This window comes from Pleurodeles waltl, chromosome 2_2 (assembly GCF_031143425.1).
Source record: "Pleurodeles waltl isolate 20211129_DDA chromosome 2_2, aPleWal1.hap1.20221129, whole genome shotgun sequence".
Taxonomy (NCBI): domain Eukaryota; kingdom Metazoa; phylum Chordata; class Amphibia; order Caudata; family Salamandridae; genus Pleurodeles; species Pleurodeles waltl.
The window spans coordinates 807861301-807888162 of NC_090439.1; the positions used below are offsets into that span (position 1 = coordinate 807861301).

The 26862-nt window shown below is 42.9% G+C and overlaps 1 protein-coding gene across 1 annotated transcript in view; it reads left to right on the forward strand.

The window, feature by feature from the left end:
* The window catches only part of ATP6V0D2 (ATPase H+ transporting V0 subunit d2), a 56749-nt gene extending 35517 nt beyond the window's left edge, over positions 1 to 21232 (forward strand). The window contains exons 5-8 of the mRNA XM_069220435.1: positions 4018 to 4095; positions 8391 to 8567; positions 15708 to 15785; positions 20489 to 21232. Coding sequence (XP_069076536.1) covers positions 4018 to 4095; positions 8391 to 8567; positions 15708 to 15785; positions 20489 to 20650 — 495 coding nt within the window. The 3' untranslated portion in view covers positions 20651 to 21232. The remainder of the gene's footprint in view (positions 1 to 4017; positions 4096 to 8390; positions 8568 to 15707; positions 15786 to 20488) is intronic.
* The last annotated feature ends 5630 nt before the right edge of the window (positions 21233 to 26862 follow it).

Sequence of the window (26862 nt, forward strand, 5' to 3'; positions counted from 1 at the left end):
TCTCCCGAAGTGGAAGCTCTTAGGAGGTTGGTGAGGAAAGACTGTAAAAAAGCAATATGGGAGTTGAAACAAAAGGAGATTGAAGAATGCTGGATCCACCTACATGCATTATCACCACCGAGTAAAAGTGAAGAATTTTGGGTCTATGTCAGTTCTTTACTCCATGGAACAACAAGTAAGGTTAATGCTATATCGACCAGCTTGTGAGAATCCCACGTAGGCAGTCTTTACTCGGACCCAACACACTCCACAGCCCTGAGCACCACGGGGCCACACGATCTGGATGGCCTTGTAGATAAGGCACTATAGACCACAATCAAATCAGTAAAAACAGTTATCGGCAACATCAGGAGGGACAGATGTCCGGGACCAAATGGCCTCTCAGGGTACATATTCAGAGATGACCAGGACTACTGGGCCAAACCCTTGAGCACCCTCTTCAACTACTGCTTACATCATTCTGTGGTCCCAGAGGCATGGAAAGGCTCAATATTGCACCCAATCTATAAAAAAGGAGACTTCAATCTTCTGGAAAACTACAGGCTGATAGCCCTTCTGGATGTGGACGGCAAAGCCTATGCAAGGGCGTTGTTACAAGAGCTGGAAAATTGGATCGCAGAAAACAAGATCATACCAATACACCAAACCAGCTTTAGACTTAGCTCTTCCACCTTAGACAACGCGCTAGCCATCTCATATCTAGGTCAGAAAGCACTGAAACCATCGGCCCAGCCGCTCTATGCTTCCATTATAGACTATAGTGCAGCATTTGATGGAGTAGTGCATCATATCCTCTGGAAGAAGCTAGCTGCATTGTGGGTACCAGGGAAACTCCTCAACACCATAATCACATTATACTCCGACACCTGGGTGAAAATCAAGATCGCAAACTTACATGTGAACAAAAAATGTTATACCAATAAAGGACTAAAACAGGGTTGTGTCATTGCACCCACCCTTTTCAACCTGTATACAGCAGATTTGGGGCCAGAATTGTTGAGAGGAAACACATTCCCCCCGAAATTTGGGGAAAACCCGCTCCAGATATTACAATACGCAGATGACCTGGTGCTTCTTGCACAGACCAGAAAGGGTTTGGAGATACTACACAGATACAATGAAAAGAATGATTTAAGGTCGAATGCGGCAAAAACCAAGGTGCTGGTCTTTGGTCATCAGGCCAAAAAACATCAAAGAGAGTAGAAGCCTGGTCCACTAACAATAGATACTGAAGATAAATATCATTACCTCGGAGTCTGGTTATCAAACACAGGGAAAACATCATCCCAGGCAGCGGCAATAAGAGAGGGAGAGGCAGCCACTAAAGACACAACATTAACAAAGTGGCTTACTCACCCATGAACGGCCGACAAAAGTATTAGACTTTGAGCTAGTCATTGGACTGATAGGTCAGAATGGGTATCCCTGTTCGAACTTCAAAGCATACTATTGTGCATATTACTGTGCTTTCCGCACCTTTTTCACCCATGGAAAGCTCTTTCATAGCTTGAGACTATGGGCCAGATTTTGGAGTAATAGCCTAGACAGGAAAATCTTTGCTTCTTCTCTCAGTTCTTACTATAGCGTACTGCTTTACTTGGTCTTTTACGTGGCTAACTTAATCTTAACCCTGCAGGGAAGCCTGGTATAGGCAATCTTTCCGCCATGGCTGAGTTCGTGGACTGCACACTAAAGGATGAGACTATGCGACCACAGCATGCACTTTCTATTACTGGTATTTTAGCTTTAAGTTATTAGATTTTCTATAACTGTTAGTTTTATTAAACTTTATATCCGCCTTTTGCTTGAGTATCCACACAGACATGCAGACAGCATTATAGGTAGAATGCGCACATGCCTAAAGTAAATTAGAATGGATAACAAGGACAGGCCTCTGATTCTAGCACATTTTGCACTCTTCACACTGATATTTGCATTCGAATGCAGTGAGGCTGAGGAGATTGCATTTATCTAGAGGTATTTTATGGTAAAGCATTTGTATTGTATTTTATGCAATGACTTTAAGTAATTATGCAATAAAAGCTACTACTACTACTCCTACTACCATATATTCAACTGTATTAGCTTTAAAAGCATAGTAAATGATCACCTTAGAGTGCACCTGGATACAACAATGATTGTTGGAGCTCTTCAATGATTCTCTCATTATCAGTGCCCCTCTCCTCTCCATAGCCCCTCTCTTAAATGTGCTTCATTTGCATTACCACACCTCTATTACCAGTGTAGGATGTCAGAATACTATACATCACACACACATACAAGACAATGAGTCACACATATGTAAATCAGTGTATAGGAAATGTGACATAAGACAAAAGGGAATACCGGGTCTAGGATTTACATGTCATCCATACAGGTAGGAGGCATTTTTTTACGAGTGTTTGGTCTGGAGAAGCACAAACTCATGATTAAAAATCTAACACAGTAATTGGGGTTGGATTTACTAATAATAATGTATTTCTACCAAAACCAGCGACTTTTAGTAACATTAAGATAATGAAATACTGGGGAAAACACATATCTTTCAAACCTATACCATGCAGTTTGCATGTAGTTCTTTGATGGCAGTTCATACCTCACTGTGCCATAATATGATTGCAAGCTTTGGAACACAAGTTACAAAAGGCTGTCTGACAAAGGCATTAACCATTGACATATGCACATTAAATACAATTCTGTGATCTGCATAGTACACATTCTTTGCAGCAGGCATATTAACCCTCTGCATTACTTTAGGTTAGTCAAAACTGCCAATAGACAAAACTCCAATCTCTCTCCAGATTAATCACCAGAGGTAGTAACCTTCACACTTTTATTGTTGCCTGAAAACTGCTGGATGTAGGATGACAGCACTGCTGCAAAACTGGCCCCCAGTAACAAAACCGGTCCCCCACCTCTCCAGCCGCCCAGGGAAACGCCTGATGCACGGTACAGCCAGTCCTGCCCTGCCTATGCCCATCAAGGTCAGAGAGCACAGCTGAGAGACGAGCACACCAGTATAGTAGATAGTGTGTGGTGGGTTGCAGTGCACAGAAGGAAAGGCCCTCTGGCTGCTGTTTGAATGATAAAATACAGCAACATTCAAGGTTCAGTGGGCTCCTCTGGACCCTGGTGCCACTGCACATGCTGCACCAATGGAAGCTACGCCCCTGTACAACAATTTTGTGATAGGAACATACATAATTTGCTGGTGTGGAAAAATTGTGCTCCGATAATCTACAAATATTAAAGAGTATTAATGAGATTAGTATGTTGTATGGAGCTAGTCGCAAGAATAGCACAGTGCTTTTTGTATAACAACGAAATATAAACAAACTGTTGTAGCTATGGTTAGGTTAGGGACCTGAAAATGACCAGCAGTATTAGCCTTTATGTCTGTTCTCTATAAACAGTTGGACCAGGAAATAGTCCTTTTCTGCATGGTTAAAAATTTTAGATTTACCACCTGCTGAGAGCAGGTGATAAATCTGAGAAGGGCCATAGGGGGTTGGTGCTGAGGAGAGTGAGTCAGGAGTGAGTCTGGTGTAGGGTAGGTCCTTGAGCTCCAGGGGAGCAATGCATGCTCTCCCATGGTGTTCCAAGTTGCCCGGTTGTACCTCAGTCAATAGCCGCAACACCATGGTTTCTGCAGTTTGAGTGTGTGTGGATGTATGCTGGGAAAAATCACCTGGTGTTCCTAGAGCCTCCCAGGAAGTGGGAACATGGGCAGCTCATAGTCTGGCGGAGCGGTATCCCTCTGGTGGATAGCCGAATATTATTACTTCAGTCAATTGTGCAAATAGTTCAGTAGCATCTATGTTGGCTCTTAACCCTTTCAAAATGATTATAGGAGAAACAATTACATTTATTTATTTAATCAATAAGGTGTTTTATAAAGCATCAAACATTTAAAATACATGCCGTGGTTATTATTTATAGAGCCCAAAGTGATATATTCAACATTTCTCTGGGCATATTTCCAAGAATATATAAAAAATAATATCTTGATTTCTTTAGGCTTACCTGGAAGCATTTTATGCCTTCTGCAAATCACAAGGAGGGACGACAGAGGACATAATGTGCCCAATCCTCAGGGTAAGTCGCACTTGACCTTTCTGCATCAGTTAATTTACAGAGTTGCCTTTTTAATGCCTGCCAGGAATTCTCAACAGGATTCCTGGCCGGCATAATCCTCTTAATGGGGGGCTGGTGATCTCCTAAATGTTAAGATCTCTGCAGCCATAAATCCCACTCAAGGGACGAGAGTTGGGCATTCCAAGGTATATGCTGGCTTGGAAGTCTGTGAATGTTCACAAATGTATACGTTTTTGGGCATTCCTAAATTCCTCCCACTACACTTTCCACCCTGCATGAAGTTGTACATTTACTCTAACACAGGGGCTGGCATACCTCACTTTCTATGGGGGGAGGGAAACGGGCCACTGCAGATTTGATAGGGGTGGGAGAACAGGGCTTTCTTCATGGAGAAAAATAGTGTGAGAACGGAAAAAAGTGTGCACATGCATAGAGGATCTCATACCCTAAGTGTGTACTTCTGTGCTATGGAGAACTCTGCACAGCTGGAATAAGATACCATAGGAAAACAAGCCGTTGCAAAGCCAATAGGTCTCACCTTTAAGACTTATTGGCTTTGTCAATGCTTTTAAGCCATGGTTCATAGCATCTCTGGTGCGGTGCAGCGTGGCTAAATATGAAAAAAAGCCTATGACACAGCCGGCTGCATCATTTTGTAGGCACCACACTAAACACGTGGACAGCTACAAAAAGGGGCCCACTGACACTCACTTTTGGGACAAGTATTTATTATGCCTTAACAAACCTTGATCTAGGGCAACAGAAAGAAAAATAAAAAAAAGGGGGACAGAAGAAGGTAGAAGAGAAAAGCAGTAACGGGGGAGAAAGCAGGGATGAATAAGAACCTTCAAAAGTGAGATAGAGAGGCAGGGAGTGTCTTGTGGTGGATTAAAGAAGCATCAAGTGTAATCAAGACTATGCAGCCTTGGTATTCGGCGCCCTGACCTTCAGTAGTACCAGCAATAAGCTTCTGAGCAAAACTTTGGACCCTGGCACTTATTCTTTTACAAACTGAGCACTGTACATGGCACCACCTCTCTCAAAAGGCCCTAGGAAGAAGGATGACCAAGCAAAAACTGTGATGCAGCTCTTGTGCACAAGATGAAAGTAGCAATATGGACCAGGCTAAGACTCTTCCAAACTAACCCTGTGGATCCTGAGTCATATGAGTGCAAAGAGAGACATTGCTAGAGATATGGGAACTGAGTGACACGTGGGCATGGACCAATGCCTTAAGGCATAGAGGGTTTTTAAAGAAAGTAGAGAGTGCCCCGGGGAATTCCAGAAAATATGGGGACCAGGGAAGAATTACTACAGGTAAGACAAAATAGAGGGGTAAGATAATGCATGTGTAGATCGGGGGACGTGAAATCTTAATACAGAAGGAACGGGAGGGTAATCGAACGTTTATAGTATCGAGTCTCCTAGCAAAGATGGGGAAAATTCGCCATTTGATATTAATTCTGTCCAGAGATCTAAAAATAGCAGTGCAGATCAATGCCTTAGAACTCAATACTTGAATACCTGTGTGAATATCAGTAGCCTAGTAAACTAGAATGTGTCAAAAGATAAGAAACTAATCACAGTGAATACACAGCCTCACGCTATTGAGAATTTGTGTTGGTTTGATTATCTGACAGACAAAATACTCAAATATGTTACATAAAGAAATTACAGATTCATAGGTCACTTTGTGCAGAAACACGTTAGGAGGTACAGTGCAACACACTCAAAGACATGAATTAATAGGCCTGCTCCTCCTCTTCTCTTTTTCCTACCTAACCTCAGTGTCTACCCCTTTACTGCCCTGGGCTTCTCTTACTCATACACTAAAGTTAGGATTTCAAATATGTTAAGTAACCATCTTCAAAATAATTGTTGCCTTACCATAGTGAAATGCTAAGCAACAAAGTGCAAGCCTCCTAGTAGACTGACACTGCAGAAGATGAACTGAGGTGGACTCCTTAGCTAATTTTAGATGAAACAATCAACCAAGGATTAAAGCCAGTGACAAAGGAATTACGTGAATTCTCAATTTTACACTACTTAAACAGACTGAATGCAATCACTCCAGACTCTACTACATTTGACCGCCACTATTTCGAAGGGGAGAGAGAGAGAGGTATCCTTCAAAAAAGAGAGCTGGTGCAGCTTGCCCCCCTCCTGGAGAAAGTGAGACAACTCACAGGCTCAACAGCCTGTGAGTGTGGCCAGTGCTGCAAGTCTGCAACACATGAATGGCTGCTGTTTATGGCATGTATTTGTGCCCGCTGTGTACACTACTGTCGGTGCCCTTTTGACACATGAGCAACATAAACAATGCAACTTTTCTCATCCTAATTTATGTGATTGGACTTACTTGGTGGACCAACCTGCCTCAACCTCTGACGTGCATTGGTAGATTCTTAGGCTGGCTAGCGGTGGATGTTTTACAGTCAGGGTGGCACTTGCTATGATGTTGGGGTATTTTCAAAAGACAACTGTAGAGGGAGGAGATGGTTGGATGAGAGAATGAGGATTTAGTGTGGAAGAGGCAGGATTCGAAGGTAAAGAATGGTAGCGCGTCGGACCTTAATAAGTGAACTTACAAGGGGACGCGAATAGGCTGATGGACCTTTTGCGCTCCGAGTAGTTCCCACCATGTAACCCCATACCAATACAAATCAATAGCAATAACAATCAATGATATCAATAATCAATAGTAGTCAATCATTTCCACTCACCCTGACCTCGCGGCCATGAATAACCACATTTTGGTGTAAAAGTTACAATGTTTTTTTCCCTATATTAAAAATGCTAGTGTCACGTAACTTAATCTTAAAATCAAATGATAAGCATACAGATACAAGACTGGCTGACCAAAGCGCTGAAAGAGTCGCAATCTAATTAAAGCTTGAGCCACTACACATTCTAATGAAATAACATACATTTAGATTCAGCAAAGAAAATACATCAACTGTTATTACATGTAGTGAATATCATCAGTGAGAACCCTAACTAACATCAGATTAGAATTGCTTGTTCAGACTTCATGCAAAACAATTTAGTCAACACAAATTTGGAAAAAAACGTCTAACTATGGCTCTTTCAAAAGTAGTGGTTGATACCAAGAAACAAAAGCAAATAGACCTAACAATCAGTAACATTGTCTTCATACCTGTCCTCAATATAGTTCAGCACGCTGTGACAGTCTTCGTCAATAGGACATCAGTTCAGTCAGCAAGGCATCATGATATAGCATTAAAGTTCAGAAAAAGCAAAGTCTCTTCATGCAGTTTGGTGGAAAAGAATAGCTATACTCTGAAGAAGAATGGGGAGAATGCTGCATCTCCTCTCGGTGCAGACTGGCCAAGTTAGATTTTCTAAAACTACTTCCCACATCCTTTTTGGTCAAAGAATCGCATGTTTGCAGTTAGTCCAAATCTGCAAGTCTCACTAGTACACAGTTCACATGTCGATGATTGGCTCCTCTTCTCCTGTTCCCATAGTTTGACTTGTCAAGTATCAATATTGTTGCAGCTTATACTCCAGTCAGTGCATCCATTGGCTTCTCCTGGGAAGGTCAATTTTACACATACTACATTAAACATTGTATCCTAGCTAGTACATCATCTTCTAGCAAGCAGTTCTCATCAGAAAGATTTTAAGCTATGAGCACTTGGTCAGCACAGTCGAAATCAGAATTTAATTCTTTAAACAGCCATTTTATAAGTCGATTAAGAAATGCAGCTTGACATGAGGCCGTGCAACTAGGCCCAAGACCTCGTTAAGTTAAGGCCTATGATTATTAAAGCTAATACATAATACATAACCCTTAATATGACATATTACTACATTAATAAAACATAAGATCAACATTTCATATTAATAAGCTATTTATAAGTACACTTCATGAACACTAGCGGCCACTCAGGTGGGCGCACCTTCAAATGCATGCATTATTTTTATCTACACTAATACATTTTCTATGAAAATTCAACACTCAGAATACGTTAATATTTATTAGTAAAACTCAGTGTTAACAAGAACATGGGGTGACCCAGGGATAGGGTTACAAGTGGAAAGGAAGAGGGTTTAGAGAGCATAGGATGCTTTGAAGGTTGTCATGAGTAAAGTATACTGAGTGAGAGAAATAATTCCATGACTTAGTTGGTGCACAGGGATAGCTAGTAGTGTCTGGTTGACACAGGACTGGTCTGATGAATTTGAATAATGTTTGAGCATGCCTATGACTGAACTGCACACAAAATGAGTCATCCAACTAGTCTCCATGTGGTTTTGTCTCCTACAAACAGTTTGAAGCGGACCGGCGTGCTTTCATCATCACCATTAATTCTTTTGGCACTGAGCTGAGTAAAGAAGACCGAGAGAAGCTGTATCCAACATGTGGCTCTCTCTACCCTGAGGGTCTGCAACTGCTTGCCAATGCAGAGGACTATGAACAAGTGAAAACAGCAGCATCCTACTTTGCAGTATGTAAAACCTATACATACACATATGTGCACCACTCAGCATACTACCTACCAGAGAACAAAAATAAGTATTTCAATATGTTATCCATCACGAGATGCAGTAAGGTATCTTATAAAACACACATAGGGGAACGTAGTTAGAACAGTGCCTTTACAGACTCAGTAGGAGTACATTTGCTAGCAAGCATAATTACACAAAATTGCTATAATTTAATTGCCAGTAATTCAATTTACAAATTATTTTACATTTTGTACAAAGAAGATAGAAATGTTTGCACCTAAGATTAGCTTGTACAGTTTTCTTTGTGAAAACGTGCCCTAGGCCACACTATGATAGAAATGCTCTCACTTCTAGAAAAAGGCAAAGTATTGTGGTATTGTGCTTCATTTTAAGATATAAACTTACATAATGTTTAAATGTAATGATGAATTGGAATGTTGCATATTTTATCAATTGGCTTTGTTCTGCAGAATAGCATCTTGCACCCAAATTGTTGCTCATGACATATGCTGAGAATACTGATGTACATGAGAATATGCTAGGCACGGCTTAGGTGTACAGATAATTAGAAAAATCTTAGATGAGCCATTCACCATGAACAACTTTACCAACTTCAGTTTTTCAAAGCAACGTACTACAATAAGAACATGTTTTTTTCTCTACCATGAAATCCCTTCCAGGTAATAATAAACACCTCCTCCAATACTGGATCACATCCATCGGGTCTGAAAACCAGACCCATACTAGCTTTGCTAAAAAAAATAATCTGTACCCTGATGATCTTACAAACTACTGCCCCTTCATTCATTTGTGCATGTTCCTTTAAAAAGACACAGCACTACAGCTTCAAAAACATATTGACCAGCACAACCTATTGCAAAAGTATGAATCTGGCTTCTAATATCAATATAGCCTGGAGACCACAACCCTTCTAGTCACTAATAATGTCCTGTGAATCACAGACAAAGGGCACCACTGCCCCTTTGTTCTTCTCGGCCATCCAGTGGAATCCACACTATTGACCACCAAGTATTATTCAACACTCTTGATTGCCTCTTTTTTGACAAACAGACACTAAATGGTTGCTACCATAGATTTCTCAGCATGCCTACTCCCATTCATATCCAAAGTCACTCAAGGCACCATCCTTTCCCTCATGATATGTAGGCCTGTATTTATACTTTTTGACGCTAAACTGCGCTAACGCAGTTTAGCGTCAAAAAGTTTAGCGCCGGCTAACGCCATTCTGAAGCGCCATGCGGGCGCCGTATTTATTGAATGGCGTTAGCCGGCGCTAGCAGACCGGCGCTGCCTGGTGTGCGTGGAAAAAAACCACGTACACCAGGCAGCGCCGGCGTTGGGGAAAATGGCGTTAGGGCGTCTTAAAATGGGGCAAGTCAGGTTGAGGCAAAAAAATCGCCTCAACCCGATTTGCGCCATTTTTAACGACGCCCAGATGCCATTTACATGACTCCTGTCTTAGTAAAGACAGGAGTCATGCCCCCTTGCCCAATGGCCATGCCCAGGGGACTTATATCCCCTAGGCATGGTCATTGGGCATTGTGGCATGTAGGGGGGCACAAATCAGGCCCCCCTATGCCCAAAACAATTATTTAAAAAAAAAATAATTATACTTACCTGAACTTACCTGAATGTCCCTGGGATGGGTCCCTCCATCCTTGGGTGTCATCCTGGGGTGGGCAAGGGTGGCAGGGGGGGTCCCTGGGGGCATGGGAGGGCACCTCTGGGCTCATTTTGAGCCCACAGGTCCCTTAACGCCTGCCCTGACCCAGGCGTTAAAAAGAGGCGCAAATGCGGGGTTTTTTGCCCCGCCCACTCCCGGGCGTGATTTTTGCCCGGGAGTATAAATACGACGCATTTGCGTCTCAGTCATTTTTTTAGACGGGAACGCCTACCTTGCATCTCATTAACGCAAGGAAGGCGTTCACGCAAAAAAATTACGCTCATTCCTCATACTTTGGCGCTAGACGTGTCTAACGCCAAAGTATAAATATGGCGTTAGTTTTGCGCCGAATTTGCGTTGAAAAAAACGACGCAAATTCGGCGCAAACGGAGTATAAATATGCCCCCAAATGTCTAAATGGACCTCTGATGGTGGCTCTTTGCCGATCAAGATATCTCCTTTTACCAACATGCAGATGACATACACCTAAAACACTGTCTACATTAAATTTAGTTCTGAATGTCATTCGTTTAGTACCTCAGATAATGCATCTAAATCTAGGAGCTATCCTCAGACTTATGAAATTTCAACCAGCCTCTGGATGTGACCTGCCATTTGTATGCTCCCTCTGTTCATTATTATAAATCTACACATCGTGGACATACTTTTAAAGGATCTTTTACGTTTATTTATATACTTTTGCTACAATTATTGCTGAATTTGATGTCCATTAAAATAGATTTTTCCAAGACCTGTCTACTGCTATCATTAGCTAATGCATTCATAGACTTTGCCGATCTGTTAATATATACTATGTTACTCTGTTGCTCTTGGGTCTTCACATAAGTGCCCAGGATGCGCTGGTCTCGCCCTCGGCAACGGTTGCCTGGTGCCGAGGACGAGACAAGCTCATCCCGCTGTGGGCCCCCGGGGGGAGTGCTTGCGCTCCCCCAGATGGCCAAGCACCCCCTTCCCCTGGGCAGGGATGAAAGGGGAATCGCTTCCTCTTCCACCTCACCCCACCCCTGACCCCCCCATGGCGTCTGATGATGTCAGCGAGCGAGCTTCCAGCGCAGATTGGAGGAGAAATGCAAAAGCATTTCTCCTCCGATCACATGGAGGGGGCGAGAGAGGCATGAAAGGAGAAGAAGGGTCTTTCCTCTCCTTTCATGTCTCTCTCAGCAGAAATGCGATCGGGCAGCAGAAATGTCCCTAGACACCAGGGAATTTTTTTTAGGCAAATTATTTTTAGGCCTTTTCTGCCCCCCCGGGGGCAGATTGGCCTAATCTAGTTAGGCGGATTTGCCCCCGGGGGGCAGAAACCCCAAGACACCAGGGAGATATATATATATATATATATATATGTATATATATATATATTTTTTTATATGTGGGGAGCGACCACTTACACAAAGGCCGCTCCCCAGGGGGGGGGCAAGTTGTCTTTAGGCCATTTCTGCCCCCCTTGGGGACAGACCAGACTATTTTTATTTGCCCAATCTGACCCCAAGGGGGGCAGAAACCACTAGACACCAGGGATTTTTATAGGCCATTTCTGCCCCCCTTGGGGGCAGCTAGGCCTATTTTTATTAGGCCGAACTGCCCCCAAGGGGGGCAGAAACCACTAGGCACTAGGGATTTTTTTTTTGTGCACCAATTTCACACAAGGGGAGCGACCCCTTAGGGGCAAATTTATTTTAGGCCATTTCTGCTCCCCTTTGGGTCAGATCAGCCTATTTCTATTAGGCCAATCTGCCCCCGGGGGGCAGAAACCACTTAGGCACCAGTGATTGGTGTGTGTGTGTGTATGTGTGTGTTTTGTTTGGGGGGGCAGCCCCTTGGGCAAGGGTCACTCCTCAGGGGGGCACATTACTGGTGGCCATATCTGCCCCCATTGGGGGCAGATCGGCCTATTTTTGGAAGACCCATCTGCCCGCCCAGGGGGGCAGAAAGCCCACCAGAGACCACAGAAGATTTTTTTTTTTCAAAAAAAGAGGCTCAGGTATGGCCATACCCCCACCCCAAATAAATGGGGCCAAAGTTGTTCTGCCCACTAGTGGGCAGATGGGACAATTACCCCCGATCCACTCCCCGGGGGGGCAGAAAGCCTACTAGATGCCAGGGAATTAAAAAAATAAAATTGGGGTGTGATGGGACACTGCAATGTAGAAATATCCACAAGACCTAGACACATCTGAAAAAGAAACATCTGGGTGAGTCCAGGGTTGTGTGCTTCACATGCAGCCGCACCATTTTCTTACTCACAATGCCCTGCAAACCTCCAACTTTGCTGGAAAAAACAATTTTTTCCCACATTTTTGTGATGGAACCTTCTGGAATCTGCAGGAATCTACAAAATTCCTACTCCCCAGCATTGTCTCATCTATACCAATAACAATTCTGCCCCACTTGTCAGTCTTAAAATGTTTTTGTTTCAAACTGCCCTTTTGGGCCCGCTTTGGTTCCCCCTCAATTTCGACATGTTTTTGGCTCTTCCCTGTCACAGGCACTTGGCCCACCTACACAAGTGAGGTATCATTTTTACCGGGAGACTGAGGGGTACTTTGGGTGGTAGGAAATTTGTCCCAGTGCGGTGATACCACACAGAAATGTGGGGAAAATGTGATTTTTTTTAGCTAAATTTGAGGTTAGCTGAGGATTCTGTCACCCCTCCCTGGATTCCCTCGGGTGTCTAGTTTCCAGAAATGTTTGGGTTTGGTAGGTTTACCTATATGGCTGCGAAGCCCAGGACCAAAAACTCAGGTGCACCCCCGCAAAAACAGGTAGTTTTGTATGTGATAATTTTGATGTGTCCACATAGTGTTTTGGGGCACAAGTGAGGTACCATGTTTATCAGAATACTTGGGGGACTGCTGCGTGGAAGGAAATTTGTGGCTCCTCTCAGATTCCAGAACTTTCTGTCACCGAAATGTGAGGAAAAAGTGTTTTACTGGCCCAATTTTGAGGTTTACAAATGATCCTGGGTAACAGAACCTGGTGAGAGCCCCACAAATCTCCCCATCCTGGATTCCCCTAGGTGTCCAGTTTTAAAAAAGGCACAGGATTGGTAGGTGTCCCTATGTGCTGGCTGAGCTAGAGGCAAAAATCCCCAGCTAGGCACTTTGCAAAAAACAGCTCTGTTTTCTTTGGGAAAATGTGATGTGTCCATGTTGTGTTTTGGGCATTTCCTGACGCAGGCATTAGGCCTACTCACGCAAGTGAGGTTCCATTTTTACCAGGAAACTTGGGGGAACACAGAATAGCAGAACAAGTGTTATTGCCCCTTGTCTTTCTCTACATTTTTTCCTTCTAAATGTAAGGCAATGTGTAAAAAAGACAACTATTTGAGAAATGCCCTGTAATTCACATGCTAGTATGGGCACCCCGCAATTCAGAGATGTTCAAATAATCACTGCTTCTCAACACCTTATCTTGTGCCCATTTTGGAAATACAATGGTATTCTTGATACCTATTTTTCACTCTTTATATTTCAGCAGATGAATTGGTGTATACCTGGTATAGAATGAAAAACCCATTGCAAGGAACAGCTCTTTTATTGGCTCTGGGTACCTAGGGTTCTTGATGAACCTACAAGCCCAATATATCCCCGCAACCAGAAGAGTCCAGCAGGCGTAACGGTATATTACTTTAAAAAAATTTACATCACAGGAAAAAGTTATAGAGTAAAACGTGGAAAAAAATGGCTGTTTTTTCCAACTCAATTTCAATATTTTTTTATTTAAGCTGTTATTTTCTATAGGAAAACCTTGTAGGATCTACACAAATCACCCCTTGCTAAATTTAGAATTGTGTCTATTTTTTAGAAATGTTTAGCTTTCCATGATCCAGCATTGGCTTCACACACATTTCTGTCACTGTAGGAGGGTGAAAGCCCACAAAATAGTAAAAATGGGGTATGTCGCAGTAAAATGCCAAAATTGTGTTGAAAAATGTGATTTTCTGAATCATGTCTGCCTGTTCCTGAAAGCTGGGAAGATGGTGATTTTAGTACCTTTGTTGATGCCATTTTCAGGGGAAAAAACACAAGCCTTCTTCTGAAGCCCTTTTTCCCATTTTTTTAAAATAAAAAAAATGTTTTTGTTGTTTTTTGGCTAATTTCTTGGTCTCCATCAGGGGAACCCACAAACTCTGGTTACTTCTAGAATCCCTAGGATGTTGGAAAAAAGGAAATTTGGCGTGGGTGGCTTATGTGGACAAAAAGTTATAAGGGTCTAGGCACGAGCTGCCCCAAATGGCCAAAAAAGACCTGGTACCTGAGGGGGAAAAGGCATGGACGAGAAGGGGTTAATAATTAGATCCCATAAACTAAAGCCACATAAAGAAATCCACACTCATTACTGTTGGCAAGCTGCTATTCCAAAAAGTGAATTGGCTCAGAAAACTGCAACAAGGCAATTTCAGGCCTACCATCTCTGCAACTCCCACGTTTCCTGGCCTCTACAATTACCATCCCTTTCCTCTGAAGACCATGTCAGTATGAAAGCCACACACATCCTTGCACCAAGTCAGTTTCCTAAGTGAGAGTAAATATATCTATAGTGCTCCCAAGTTCCACACAAGTCCCCATCCTAAGGCCAGTCAACAGGACAACACCCTCATCGCTGGTATGGATTTTCCTGATAGCACTCTCATCCCACTCGAACCTCCTGTCATGCAGGCAGCTCCTCTACTCTCACTGCCTTCCACCAGTATGCACCATATTCAAAGCACTTTGCATTACCATAAGGCGATTCACAGAAAACTACCTGATTACCTAGCGGAAAAACTCTACTTCACTGACCACTCCTGCAGCACCACACAACTAATCATAGAAGCTCACAAAACAATGGTTGGAAAACACAATACAAAATTCCTGTAGTACTCCATTTAAAGTTACCTTTTGCTGTATTTGTGATAGCAGCAACACTTATAAATCTCAAGACAGAACTTAACCTTTCTCTCCTCTGTATATATACTCAAGCTGACCAGCCCCGTGCCTGGAATGCTCAATGTGAACTATTCTGTTGTGTGACTATTTATATCTATATATTCGTTTGTTATCCATGTAAATTTTGCAGTTGCATATCTTGCAATCCTTTCCCAGTGCTGTAACCTACTCACTTTGCCATTGTGAGCGTGGGCGATGAAACCTGCACGAGGCAGCGTGTCTCGCCCACAACCCTCCAAAGTGAGTGGTAGCCCTTTGGGTCTCTGTCAGTTATATGTATTTCTCCCGTATCGAAATTAAAAAACACATGATGTGTGTTAACACACGTGAAAGTGATGTAAGAAATCATTGGCAATTTTATACCCTTGGGGCTGGTGATTTTCATTTCGAGTCTTAGAACTTGTTGAAGATATAAAAACTATTTATCTCGTGGTGTGTTGGTATTACCACTAAGTTGTATGTTCTTTGCTGTGAAACGCTGACATTATATTTTGTTATTTTGCAAGGAGTACAAGGCTTTATTTGAAGGAATAGAAACTGGAACAGAGGATAAAACACTGGAAGACAAGTTCTTTGAACATGAGGTAAGAAACTTTAAAATAAATATAAACAAACTGCAGCTGTACTACTTCAACAATGATGAAACTGCTACAAGGACACCAAGGATCATTAGTTGGAAGAGAACCACCGTTTTAAACATTTAGGGCCAGATGTAGCAAAGACTTTGCGACTCCCAAACGGCGAAAATCGCCGTTTGCGAGTCGCAAATGCGTCTTTGCTATGCAGAAATGCATTTTGCGAGTCGGAACCGACTCGCAAAATGCATTTCCGAGTCGCAAATAGGAAGGGGTGTTCCCTTCCTATTTGCAAGTCGCAGTGGTATGCAATTCCATTTGTGACCGCGATCGCAAATGGACTCGCAGTTACTATCCACTTGAAGTGGATGGTAACCCACTCGCAAACGGGAAGGGGTCCCTTTGGGACCCCTTCCCCTTTGTGACTGGACCAAATAATAATTTTTCAGAGCAGGCAGTGGTCCAGTGGACCACTACCTGCCCTGAAAAATAACGAAACAAAAGGTTTCGGTTTATTTTTCAAAGTGCAGCTCGTTTTCCTTTAAGGAAAACGGGTTGCACTTTGAAAAAAAAAACTGCTTTATTTAAAAGCAGTCACGGACATGGAGGTCTGCTGTTCCCAGCAGGCCTCCATCCCCGTGAGTGCCCTGAGTCGCTATGGGGTCGCAAATTGCGACCCACCTCATTAATACTAATGAGGTGGGTCTTTGCGACCCCATAGCGACTCGCAGAAGGTGTCTGAGACACCTTTCTGCATTCCAAATTGCGAGTTGCAATTTGCGAGTCGATGGGACTCGCAAATTGCAACTCGCAATTTGGAACCTACCTACATCTGGCCCTTAGATCCTCTAGAGTTGTATATTTTAGCAAAGTCAGTTTTCATGCTACTGTCACTATGAAAAATCAAGATTTGGTCTGCTACTTTGTGAACACTTTGTGATGGATTTAAGAAAAGGTATTTGGTTGCAAGTGATTGACAATGGATTAGGCTCTAGAGAAATGTGATGCAAAGGAAAAAGCCTGAGATACTTACATTTCTATATCACTTACATATAGGCACCAGGCAAACCGAAATGAGTATCATAATGCTTAGTGACAAAGCCAAAGCAACCCAGATATGTAAAACACCGAACTTTAGAAATGTCCGTAATTTAGCATTATCTCAAGTCACAGTAGAAAATCCAACATTAAGATGTGGGGCAAGGAGTGTATGTGCAGTCAAGCTCTATTGAAGTCCATATAAACATATGTATGTGCAACTCAACACTTAAACATTGTGGCTTTAATTGAACTTCAGCAAAAGGAAGATCTTTACAGAACGTTTCCTACATGCAGAAAACCACCTACCAGCGAAAGTGGTACAAATCTAACACAATTTTAAAAATCACCTCAAACAGAGTAAGGGAAATTATCATAGTGTTCGAGCAAAGACTGAGCTGGGGACCTTGCTGGGTCTGAAAGCATGTCGGACAGAGTGGTACAGCCACTTGATTACAACAAGCTTGATGTGTCTGCACCCACATGCTTCAGGCGTGGGAACACCAAGCCAGACTTCACTGGTTGGGGACATGCAGTCAGTACAATCATGTGCACATTGTACCGCTACACGTGCACAGACCTTCACCATCAGTATAACAGTGGGACTCAAAAGGCCTACGGTGCTACCTTGCTTTAAACAGCCTTTCTCTGATCAATGGGGCCACTCTGATTCTCTGCCAGAAGCCTACAGGTAAGGTCTTCTTGTTGTCTTCCCATGGGGTTGGCATGTTTACAAAATTTATTTTATGTCTAGTGTTAAGAGTACCTTGTCAGGAACTCACTAAACCCAACGAACATCATTTAGGATTTGCATGGAATTCCCACTCAAACAATGAGCCCTGCCAATTGGGATGTTCAAGCTCATGACCAATCAATGTATCAAGTGACCCTGTGTTGTGGTCTGAGCTCATAGATCAAGGTCAAAATAATAAGCACAATATTACCACAAGCAGTACCTTCATTAGAGTGTCTCCTAAAAGAGCACCCTTTGTCTTATGTTGTGGTATAGAAGGCAATCGAAGTAGTTAAAGAAACACAGTTTCATGGAGTACTTGTACAAAACAGATAGTGAACCCAGGAAAGGGAAAAGGTGGACTGGAACAGCACAGACAGCACAGAGCAGAACAGACAACCCCGTGGCTTGGGTGGGACAGACATGTCCCACACAGGGAGTAAAGAGGCAAAGTTTCTCACAGGTTTTAGACAAAGTTTAAAGCAAAGTTTTGCATAGTTACATGACACTGAGGTACGCTAATCCTAAGAGAAGACAAGGTAGAGGGATGAATCTACAAAGAGGCAGTCGATGAGTGGGCTTTACAATACCTGGGAAAAAGTATTAACTGTAGCATAGTTATCACCTAAACATCTGGAGCACATCAAGGTACACTTCTGTAGCAATGGTGCCAATCTGAGCAGTGCCGGTCAGAAGGCTTAGTCCATCATGTATACCAGGAACACCATTCCAGGATGGAGGTCTGGACGATTGTCAAAATCAGTACACCATATAACAGGAGAACAGAATAATGTGCAGTAGGATGCAGTTCAGATGGGGTTGCCTGCTCTGGGACACAAACAGAAACACTTATCCGACTTCAGATCGAGGGACCATTGATATAAAGGCAAATTCCAGGTGGCTAGTTAGTTATGAAGCACATCCTAAACATCTGACAAAACTTTAATTGAGGAACTGAAAATGGATTCCTTGTTTGTGTGGATAAGTATTGGGAATCTTAAATGAAAACCAATGAACAGTCAATCATCTTTGAAAGGGCAGTGTATAGGCCTTATCCACGCCCCATTCCTGAAACTCATGATGTTCGTTTGATAAACGAAGAAAAAGCATCCTTTGCCCAGCAATAAATTTGGCAGTCCCACCGCAACCCAGTATACCTGGCACTTCTGAATGCCCACAGCACGGAGGCATTAGAGTGGTCCAGGTGACAAGGACACTCTTCCACGGATGTAACAAAGGTCCCAGCAGCTCCCGCAGTGCGAGGAGCCCTGAGCTCCAGGGGTCCCCCTCAGCAGGGTACCTGGGCCGGAGAGCTCCTGGATACGTCCAGAGGGTCCCCTCTATGTACTTTGAAGGGGGACCCATTAGGTTTTGTTACCACTGCACTCTACCATACAGTCAGCATGGTGTGAAACAATGTTCTACATCTCCTTAAAGGTGTAGTATTTCGTAAGTTCCACACATTAGTCTTTAAGGGCCAGATGTAGCAAAGGGTATTTCCCATTTTGTGTCAATGGGAAAATGTGTTTGTACATATGGACCTAAGTTCCTTTTTGTAATGTCTGCTTCCACAGGTGCAAATAAAGCTGTAGAAGCTACTGTTTTTGCTTCTATAGAACATTCTATAACAACATGGGCTGGCAGGATTATCTTTGATTGCCCAGTTCTGTAATACTAAGGGCCATATTTATACTTTTCGACGCACAACTGCGCCAACGCAGTTGTGCGTCAAAAAATTTAACGCCGGCTAACGCCATTCTGAAGCACCATGCGGGCGCCGTATTTATTCAATGACGTTAGCCGGCGTTAGCCGGCGGAGCTGCCTGGTGTGCGTCAAAAAAAATGACTTACACCAGGAAGCGCCGCCGTAGGGGAAAATGGAGCTTGGGCGTCAAAAAATGGGGCAAGTCAGGCTGAGGCAAAATTTTCGCCTCAACCCAATTTGCGCCATTTTTTTTTACTCCCAACCCCCATTGAAATGACTCCTGTCTTAGCAAAGACAGGAGTCATGCCCCCTTGCCCAATGGCCATGCCAAGGGGACTTATGTCCCCTGGGCATGGTCATTGGGCATAGTGGCATGTAGGGGGGCACAAATCAGGCCCCCCTATGCCACAAAAAAAAAAAAAAAAATACTTACCAGCACTTACCTTAATGTCCCAGGGGTGGGTCCCTCCATCCTTGGGCGTCCTCCTGGGGTGGGCAAGGGTGGCAGGGGGTGTCCCTGGGGGCATGGGAGGGCACCTCTGGGCTCCTTCCGAGCCCACAGGTCCCTTAACGCCTGCCCTGACCAGGCGCTAAAAAATGACGCAAAAGCGGCTGGACATCATTTTTTTTGACCCACCCACTCCCGGGCGTCATTTTTGCCCGGGAGTATAAATACGGCGCACATGCCTCGGAGTCATTTTTTAGACGGGAACGCCTACCTTGCATATCATTAACGCAAGGAAGGTGTCCACGCTAAAAAATGACGCAAACTCCATGAACTTTGGCGCTAGATGCGTCTAACGCCAAAGTATAAATATGGAGTTCGTTTTGCGTCGAATTTGCGTTAAAAAAAACAACGCAAATCCGGCGCAAACAGAATATAAGTATGGCCCTAAAGGTCTTTTTCTAACTTCATAGTATGGAAGCACAAGAACATGGTCTTTTGCTAGTCATATTCAGGGAAGTTCATGTTTCAACAAAAATGTGAATCCAATTCGTAATACATTAAGACCAAATCTTTTATGTTTTTAATTTAAGATACGTTACTGCATGTGTTTGCTCAAAGGTCTCCTTAAGCCAGGTGTTGTAACATGCGCTGATGTTTCAGAATGAGTAGTTTTTGATTTTGCTACCTATAACTGGATAAGAAAGAGGAGGCTGCATATTTCCTCTCAGATAGGAAAACGATCGTCACTTGTGTTTCACAAACACGTATTTGTTATATTTATCTTTTAGGTCAAAATGAACGTGTTGGCGTTCATCAATCAGTTCCACTTTGGAGTTTTTTATGCCTACATCAAGCTGAAGGAGCAAGAATGCCGCAACATCGTGTGGATCGCGGAGTGCATCTCACAGAGACACAGAACCAAGATTAATAACTACATCCCTATCTTCTAAAAGCGTGTACTCCAGTAACCAAAGACACAAGCAGCGAAGGTCTCTGCCGGCGGCCACGCCCAGCGGATGGACTTCTGCTCCGAGAGTCGAGTGAAATACTAACATGAAATTCTGCATCCGGGGCATGACTGTCATCAGTAATTTAAAAGTTGGCAACTGGGTGCTCAAAGTAAATAATACACATTCCTAAATGTCAAGAAAAGACATCCGTTTTCCTCTTTTGTGGCGCATGTTTGGGAGTATTCTCACATCTCGCGTGTTTTCAGCGTCTAACAGCGCCCCTGCAATTTGACACACGATATAGCCGAAACGTCAGTTCCTAATGGCTGAGTTAAGCATGATACCTTCAGCCAGGCTTTCCATTTTAGCCAATAGATAGCCTTAAAAATTCCCACCATGCAAAGTGGTGTTGACTTAAAAACCAAAATTGTCTGGACGTGTCACAGACCCATGATGGATCTTCTATTAGAAAGCGCAATTATACATTTGCGCAAAGTATGATTAAAATAAGCAGATGTTGATTCTGTTCCCAGTGGATGTACATTTTGATCAAAAGATGCCAAAATAAAATGAAAAAATATTGTAGTGTTTTGTTTCCTTTAAGTAAACCATCAAGAATTCAAAGTATTGCTAACTCTTTTATTACATTTGCTTTGTGTGTGTTTATGTTTAAGGTAAAATCTTTAGTTACGTTCTAAAAATGCCTTATTAAGGGCTCGATTCAAAAAGACCAGGTTGAAAACTCATAGGTTTACTCCTCTTGTTTGTGCTCATTTCTGAATTTCTAGAGATTCACAAAGCATTCCTGGTACACTCCGGGGAATCCCAATAGTGGTCAATATTTCCTGGAGGTTTTTTTAATCTGTAGATTGTGTTCATTGGAAATTTCCCGCAGGTGGAAAAGTATACAGATGTTAGGCAGATACGCATTTGCACGTATACATTTTTCTCCCCGATAGTCTGCATATTTCTCCACATGCAGCACTCCCTTCTGTCACACTTTGATAAAATAGAGGAGTGCTTCCTCTATGTTTCCACACGCTTATTCCTCGTTTTGACAGGAGAAAATGTAAGTTTATTTCTAGGGACCCAAGGGACAAAGTACAGTCACTAAAGTCAGAGATAGAAAGTTGTGTTCACTACTGAATCCAGCTGAAAAGGTGAACTCTAGTTCGTCTCCTAGGGATATCATGCCTGAAGAAAGAATGGCTGGGTCAGTTGGGAGTGCCTACCCTTTCCTGGGTTTGAAGCTCCTTTGGACATAGATGGGGGGCAGGAGGAGTACCATATCTATGCCTTACAATTTAATTATCTGTGACAGCATAGAGAGATTGATGTTTGCTTTGCATAACTGAGATGTTCTTTTCTCTTGGAGGCCTGGTTTGGCACCAGCAGCCATCACTATAGGTACCTGGGCAAACATATTGGAGGCCAGACCTGCTGACCTCTCAGAGATTGGAGAACACATTATAGTCGAAACAGCAATAATGGGTCTAAGTAGTTACCGCACTCTTTGAGGCAAGTGGTTGTATAAACACTATACCTAGCTTATGGACAGGAGGGGGTGAAAGCTAAACCTGCTAAACTTCAGGATAATTGCCACTTTTTGTAAGAGAGGAAATATCTTCTCCTAGATAATTGTATTCAGGATGCAGGTATCTTAAGTCTACTACAAGTGAGATTCAGGAAAGATTGACCTAATAAAACACTTTTTGCCTATTCACCCTAGCAGCAAACTTGCAGTATTAAAATAACCTACCATTTTAACAAAAACAATAGAAATCAATATTAATTGTCTGGGTCAGGGATCGGAAAGAGACACAGAATATTTCAAATTCTTCTGGTGTTCTGTAAGGTCAGGAACTGCTTCTGAAAGTCTACATCGAAAACTGGGCATACTTCGTCATCACTCACAAAAAATGTAACTGTCCTAGAAGATACATCTATGTGCTTGCAGATTTTGCTCAATTGAACGCTTCAAAAGACGTCAAGATCAACGAACACAAGACAAAGATCTGTATGGTTGGGAACATGAGGCACAGGTTTACTGGAAAGCTGGCAGCACTCAGTGATAGAGTGTCAACTTTTCCTAACATGGAGGCTTGCTGTTTGGCAGCAAACTAGTAAAGAAAGGCTTAATGAAGCCAATATGTGGTAATAATTACTAAATGCAATGGGAGGCCTAAGTAACTTAAATTCCTTACATGTGGTCTCTGTGGGACCAATGATGACAGCAATCTTTACAACATATAACTTCCCCAGACTTATGGTGTAAAACTTAGAGCATGGCACTCCCACAATAAAGCTGGATGACCACACCTGGAAAAAAAGACATAGGTCTGTGGCAGAAAAACCCCATTGAAATATTGAACATCAACCTGAGATTCGTAGCTTGTGTTGCTCCAACAGTTTTCTGTCAATCCTGCCTAAACAGCACGAAGGTTTTCCATGGTCGCATAAGATTTGGATCCAAGTGCAAGAAATGGATGATATTTCTGATGAATGAAGCTGTGAAACGCTTACAGGATGCAAACGTTGATATTTAAAGAGCTTGGCTGTCTGCGTGTCATGCAAGGAGGCATAGTTGGTGGATGACAGCATAGTACTACACTCACATTTCAGCAACACCCCAACCTTCGCCTCTGAACTGGAGCAAGAGATGAACTGCAACAAGATGGGAATCACCCCATTTGGCGCCCCTCGCCCCTTCTCCTTGATAGGTCACTTCAGGTGTGTAAGCCAGTAGGCTTACCCTATGCTGAGACCTCTGTCAAGCCTCTTTTTCAGGTCACAGTGAACCCACCCTACCAAAAAACCTTAGTAAGGTATCTTATGCATGCTTTTTGTGATATTTTTGTTCTTGTGTGTCCAGTTTTATGTGTTGCAGGTGGAGTTACAAGGCAATCCAACTGTTTTAGTATTCTCAAGCAACCTGGAAGATGTGCCTAAAAGAGGGGTCTTCATGACAATCACTCTGCAATCATTTGGGGGTCCCCAGAGAAAGAGGCAGCTCCCCTTTATTCTCTACAGCATATGCAAGCCTAAGCAACTGGGTCTCTGGCCTTCGGTGAGAGCTACTTTCCCTAGAATTACAGTCTCCAGATGCAGGGTAACACATCTGAAGCTGTTTGAAGTACTGCATCAGCTGTATATCGTGATGATGCTTTCTGGTTAATCAGGCTGGCGGCCAGCTTAGGCTGGTCATCACTGGCTGCTTCTGGATGGACTGTAAGTTACCCTTGTACCTGGCTCAGTAAATCTGCAATATAATTTTCCTGAAGAAATAATTGTGGCCTGCCTCTTAATTAATTTGATCTGCTTATGGTATATGCATTCATTCAGTTGCGTAAATTAGTTTGGTTTGATTGTTTGTCTATGGTATTGGCATACCAGTGCTCTGTGTTAAGGGGAGAATTAAATTATTGTGAGAAAACAGGGCTGATTGTAGATGTCCTCTAACTTTTTGCCCCCATTTTTCACTTTTTGCTGGTGTTTTGTTGACTCTGGTGGTGCCCTGGGTACTGCTAACCAGTACCAACGCCTGTGCTCTCTGAAAAATGAGTATGCAAATTAGGCTAATTATAATTGTCTATGCCAACCCACCTTTAAGTCCCTAGTATATGGTAGGGCATGTAGGTTTAGGGACCCCAGCATAGATGGTGCACTCATAGGTCATTTTAAGGGCAGGCCTGCATTGCTGGCTGCCTTTAAATTAAAGTTATATGCAAATTCGACTTTGGAATTAAACGTACTTCCAAAGTCTTAAACTACCTGATTTTTACATATAAGTCACCCTAAGGTCTGCCCTATGTGCCCCTAGGGGTGGGTGCCATGTAACTATAAGTACGGACCTTATAAAAATAGTTTTATAAGCCCTGGTCACTTAAAATAGCAGAATTTGTTTTTCCCTCACTGTAGTGAATGGCTGCCATAGGCTAAAATGGGGAGACTTTATTTTAATTAATAAAGTCCCCTTAATTGTCAGATACCATGAGTTTGGTATCAAATTAATTGTTATAATAAATCCCACAACTTACAATTGGTGGATTTAATATAACTAGTTCAGGTAAAGAGTTTTAATACTCTGCCTGAAAGTTGACAACTTCTGCTCTGTAGTGCCCTTCTCTGATTGGCCAGCCTCTGGCAGCCAGGCTGCCTTGATGAGGTGTGAAGTGGCCTGGGCTGAGGACAAAGGATGTGCCTGGGAGAGGAGATCTGCTTCAGCAGATGGGGAAGCAGGAAAGGAGGAGGGTGGCCAAACTGGTCTTCAAAGGCAGAGAAGGACATTTGGAGCAGCTCAGCACCTCCCTGATATCCTGCAGACAGTTAGGTGCACTTTTGATTAGATTAGGAGAATGCAGTAGAGGGGTGTGTTTAGGATTTTTAGCTACACCAGTGGGTGGGCTCAGCCAGATCTAACCTCCAAAAATCACTTTCAGCCATGTTGGATTTTTGAACAATGTTGCTCCCTGGGATTGATTTTTGCAACACCTCCTAGGAAGTGGTCATCAAAGGGGGAAGGAGCGTGCCTGTGATTGGATACCCAGGACCCCCATACTTTCCACCCAGGAGCAAGGATAAATATGGTAGATATTTACCCACACCTCAGATCCCTACAAGGAACAAGACAAAGAAGAAGAAGGACTGTCCTGCTGAAACCCTGACCTGCACCTGGACACGGAACTCTGAAGGACTGCACCAACTGCATACTTGGGCTTCACCACTAAAAATACTTTGCCTGTCTTCTACTGCTTCAAGAAGGAACTCTATGTTTGTGAAAGGTACAAAGGCGCTGCCTAGAGTCCTGTGCATCAAGTCCTGTAAGCTGAGCCCACTGACCAGCGTCCAGTGGCCTTTTGAGGATTCTGACAAGGTGCATTCTGGGAATTACAGTCCCAGCTCCCATGAAGGAACTCAGAGCTTCTGGAACCTTGGATCAAGTTGTGGACACTTCAAGGACTCAAAAAGGACCTCTGGAAGAAGATCCGGAAGTTTGGAGACATTTGGAGCAACTCCATAGGTTGAAAAGGTACATTGTGGGGGTTGTAGTCCCAGACCCCAAAAGGCAAACCAGAGCCTCTGAACTCTTGGCTGGTGCTGTGGACCACTTTCCTGAATCAAGAAACACTTCTGAAAGTAAGTGTAACAGAGTTACCTCCTGGGTTGCCTGAACTCTGGACTTTGTCCCTTTCCAGTGTAACGTTTTTTAACCCTTTGAGCGCTAGTTGCTTCTATGCACTAGAAACCAATAATTCTTTACAAATTCATATCCCCGGTTCCCCTTATCCGATTTTAATCATTTTGGTGTCATTTTAAACATAAAAATATAATCTATTTTTGTAATTGGTGTTGGATTATTATTGTGTTTTGTGTTTTACTTGTTCACTGTTTTGTGATTTTTAAATGCTTTATATACTTTGTCTCCTTGTTGCCAAGCTAGCAAGGGTCGAGCTGGGTTTAATTTATTGAGACCTCACTGGACCTAAGTGGAGGTTAGTGGCCTATTGCTAAGTGTAGGTACTTACCTGCCTTTCCCAATAATTCACTTTCCAACAATAATGGATTTTGAAAAGGCTCTGTTTTTGCTTGGAATGTAAGAGCTTGGGAGGAAATTGTTTGGAGAAAAGAAAGGACATCAACCCTCTATATTATTTTTCTTGTCTACTGGGCCCATGGGCCAGGGGCAGTTGATGACATTTTGGCTTTGGCATTTAAGAGCATGTGGGGCAGCAAGGACTTGTGGAAGAGATTCCATTTCCAACCCCACCCCCCTTATTCAGTGCCTGTGTTCCCACCACTTTACTACGTTGCAGATGCAATATATGTATAGCACACTAGAAAATGTGTGATATGATCTGTTTCGCTTTATGTTACATACTACTCTGTTTAGGTTTGCAAAAGTGGTCTCACCAAGTTCAATAACTCAAGTATAAATTGACCTCAGCCCTTTTTACATTATAAAATACCATCTAGTCTTGGTGAAATCCAGTATATTTCAATTTGAAAACTCTGGACTGTTGCAATACCACAAACCTAAAGCATACTGACTCCACCTTGTGAGATCACTTCTTGATGCTGTATTGAGTAATTGGCAGAGATATAAATCCCACCCATACACACTCACAAATATTTAGCTATAAGGAAATACTGTCCACTCAATATATTTGGGGGGAAACATTGTATTTGTTCAATAACTGAAGCTATGTACATTC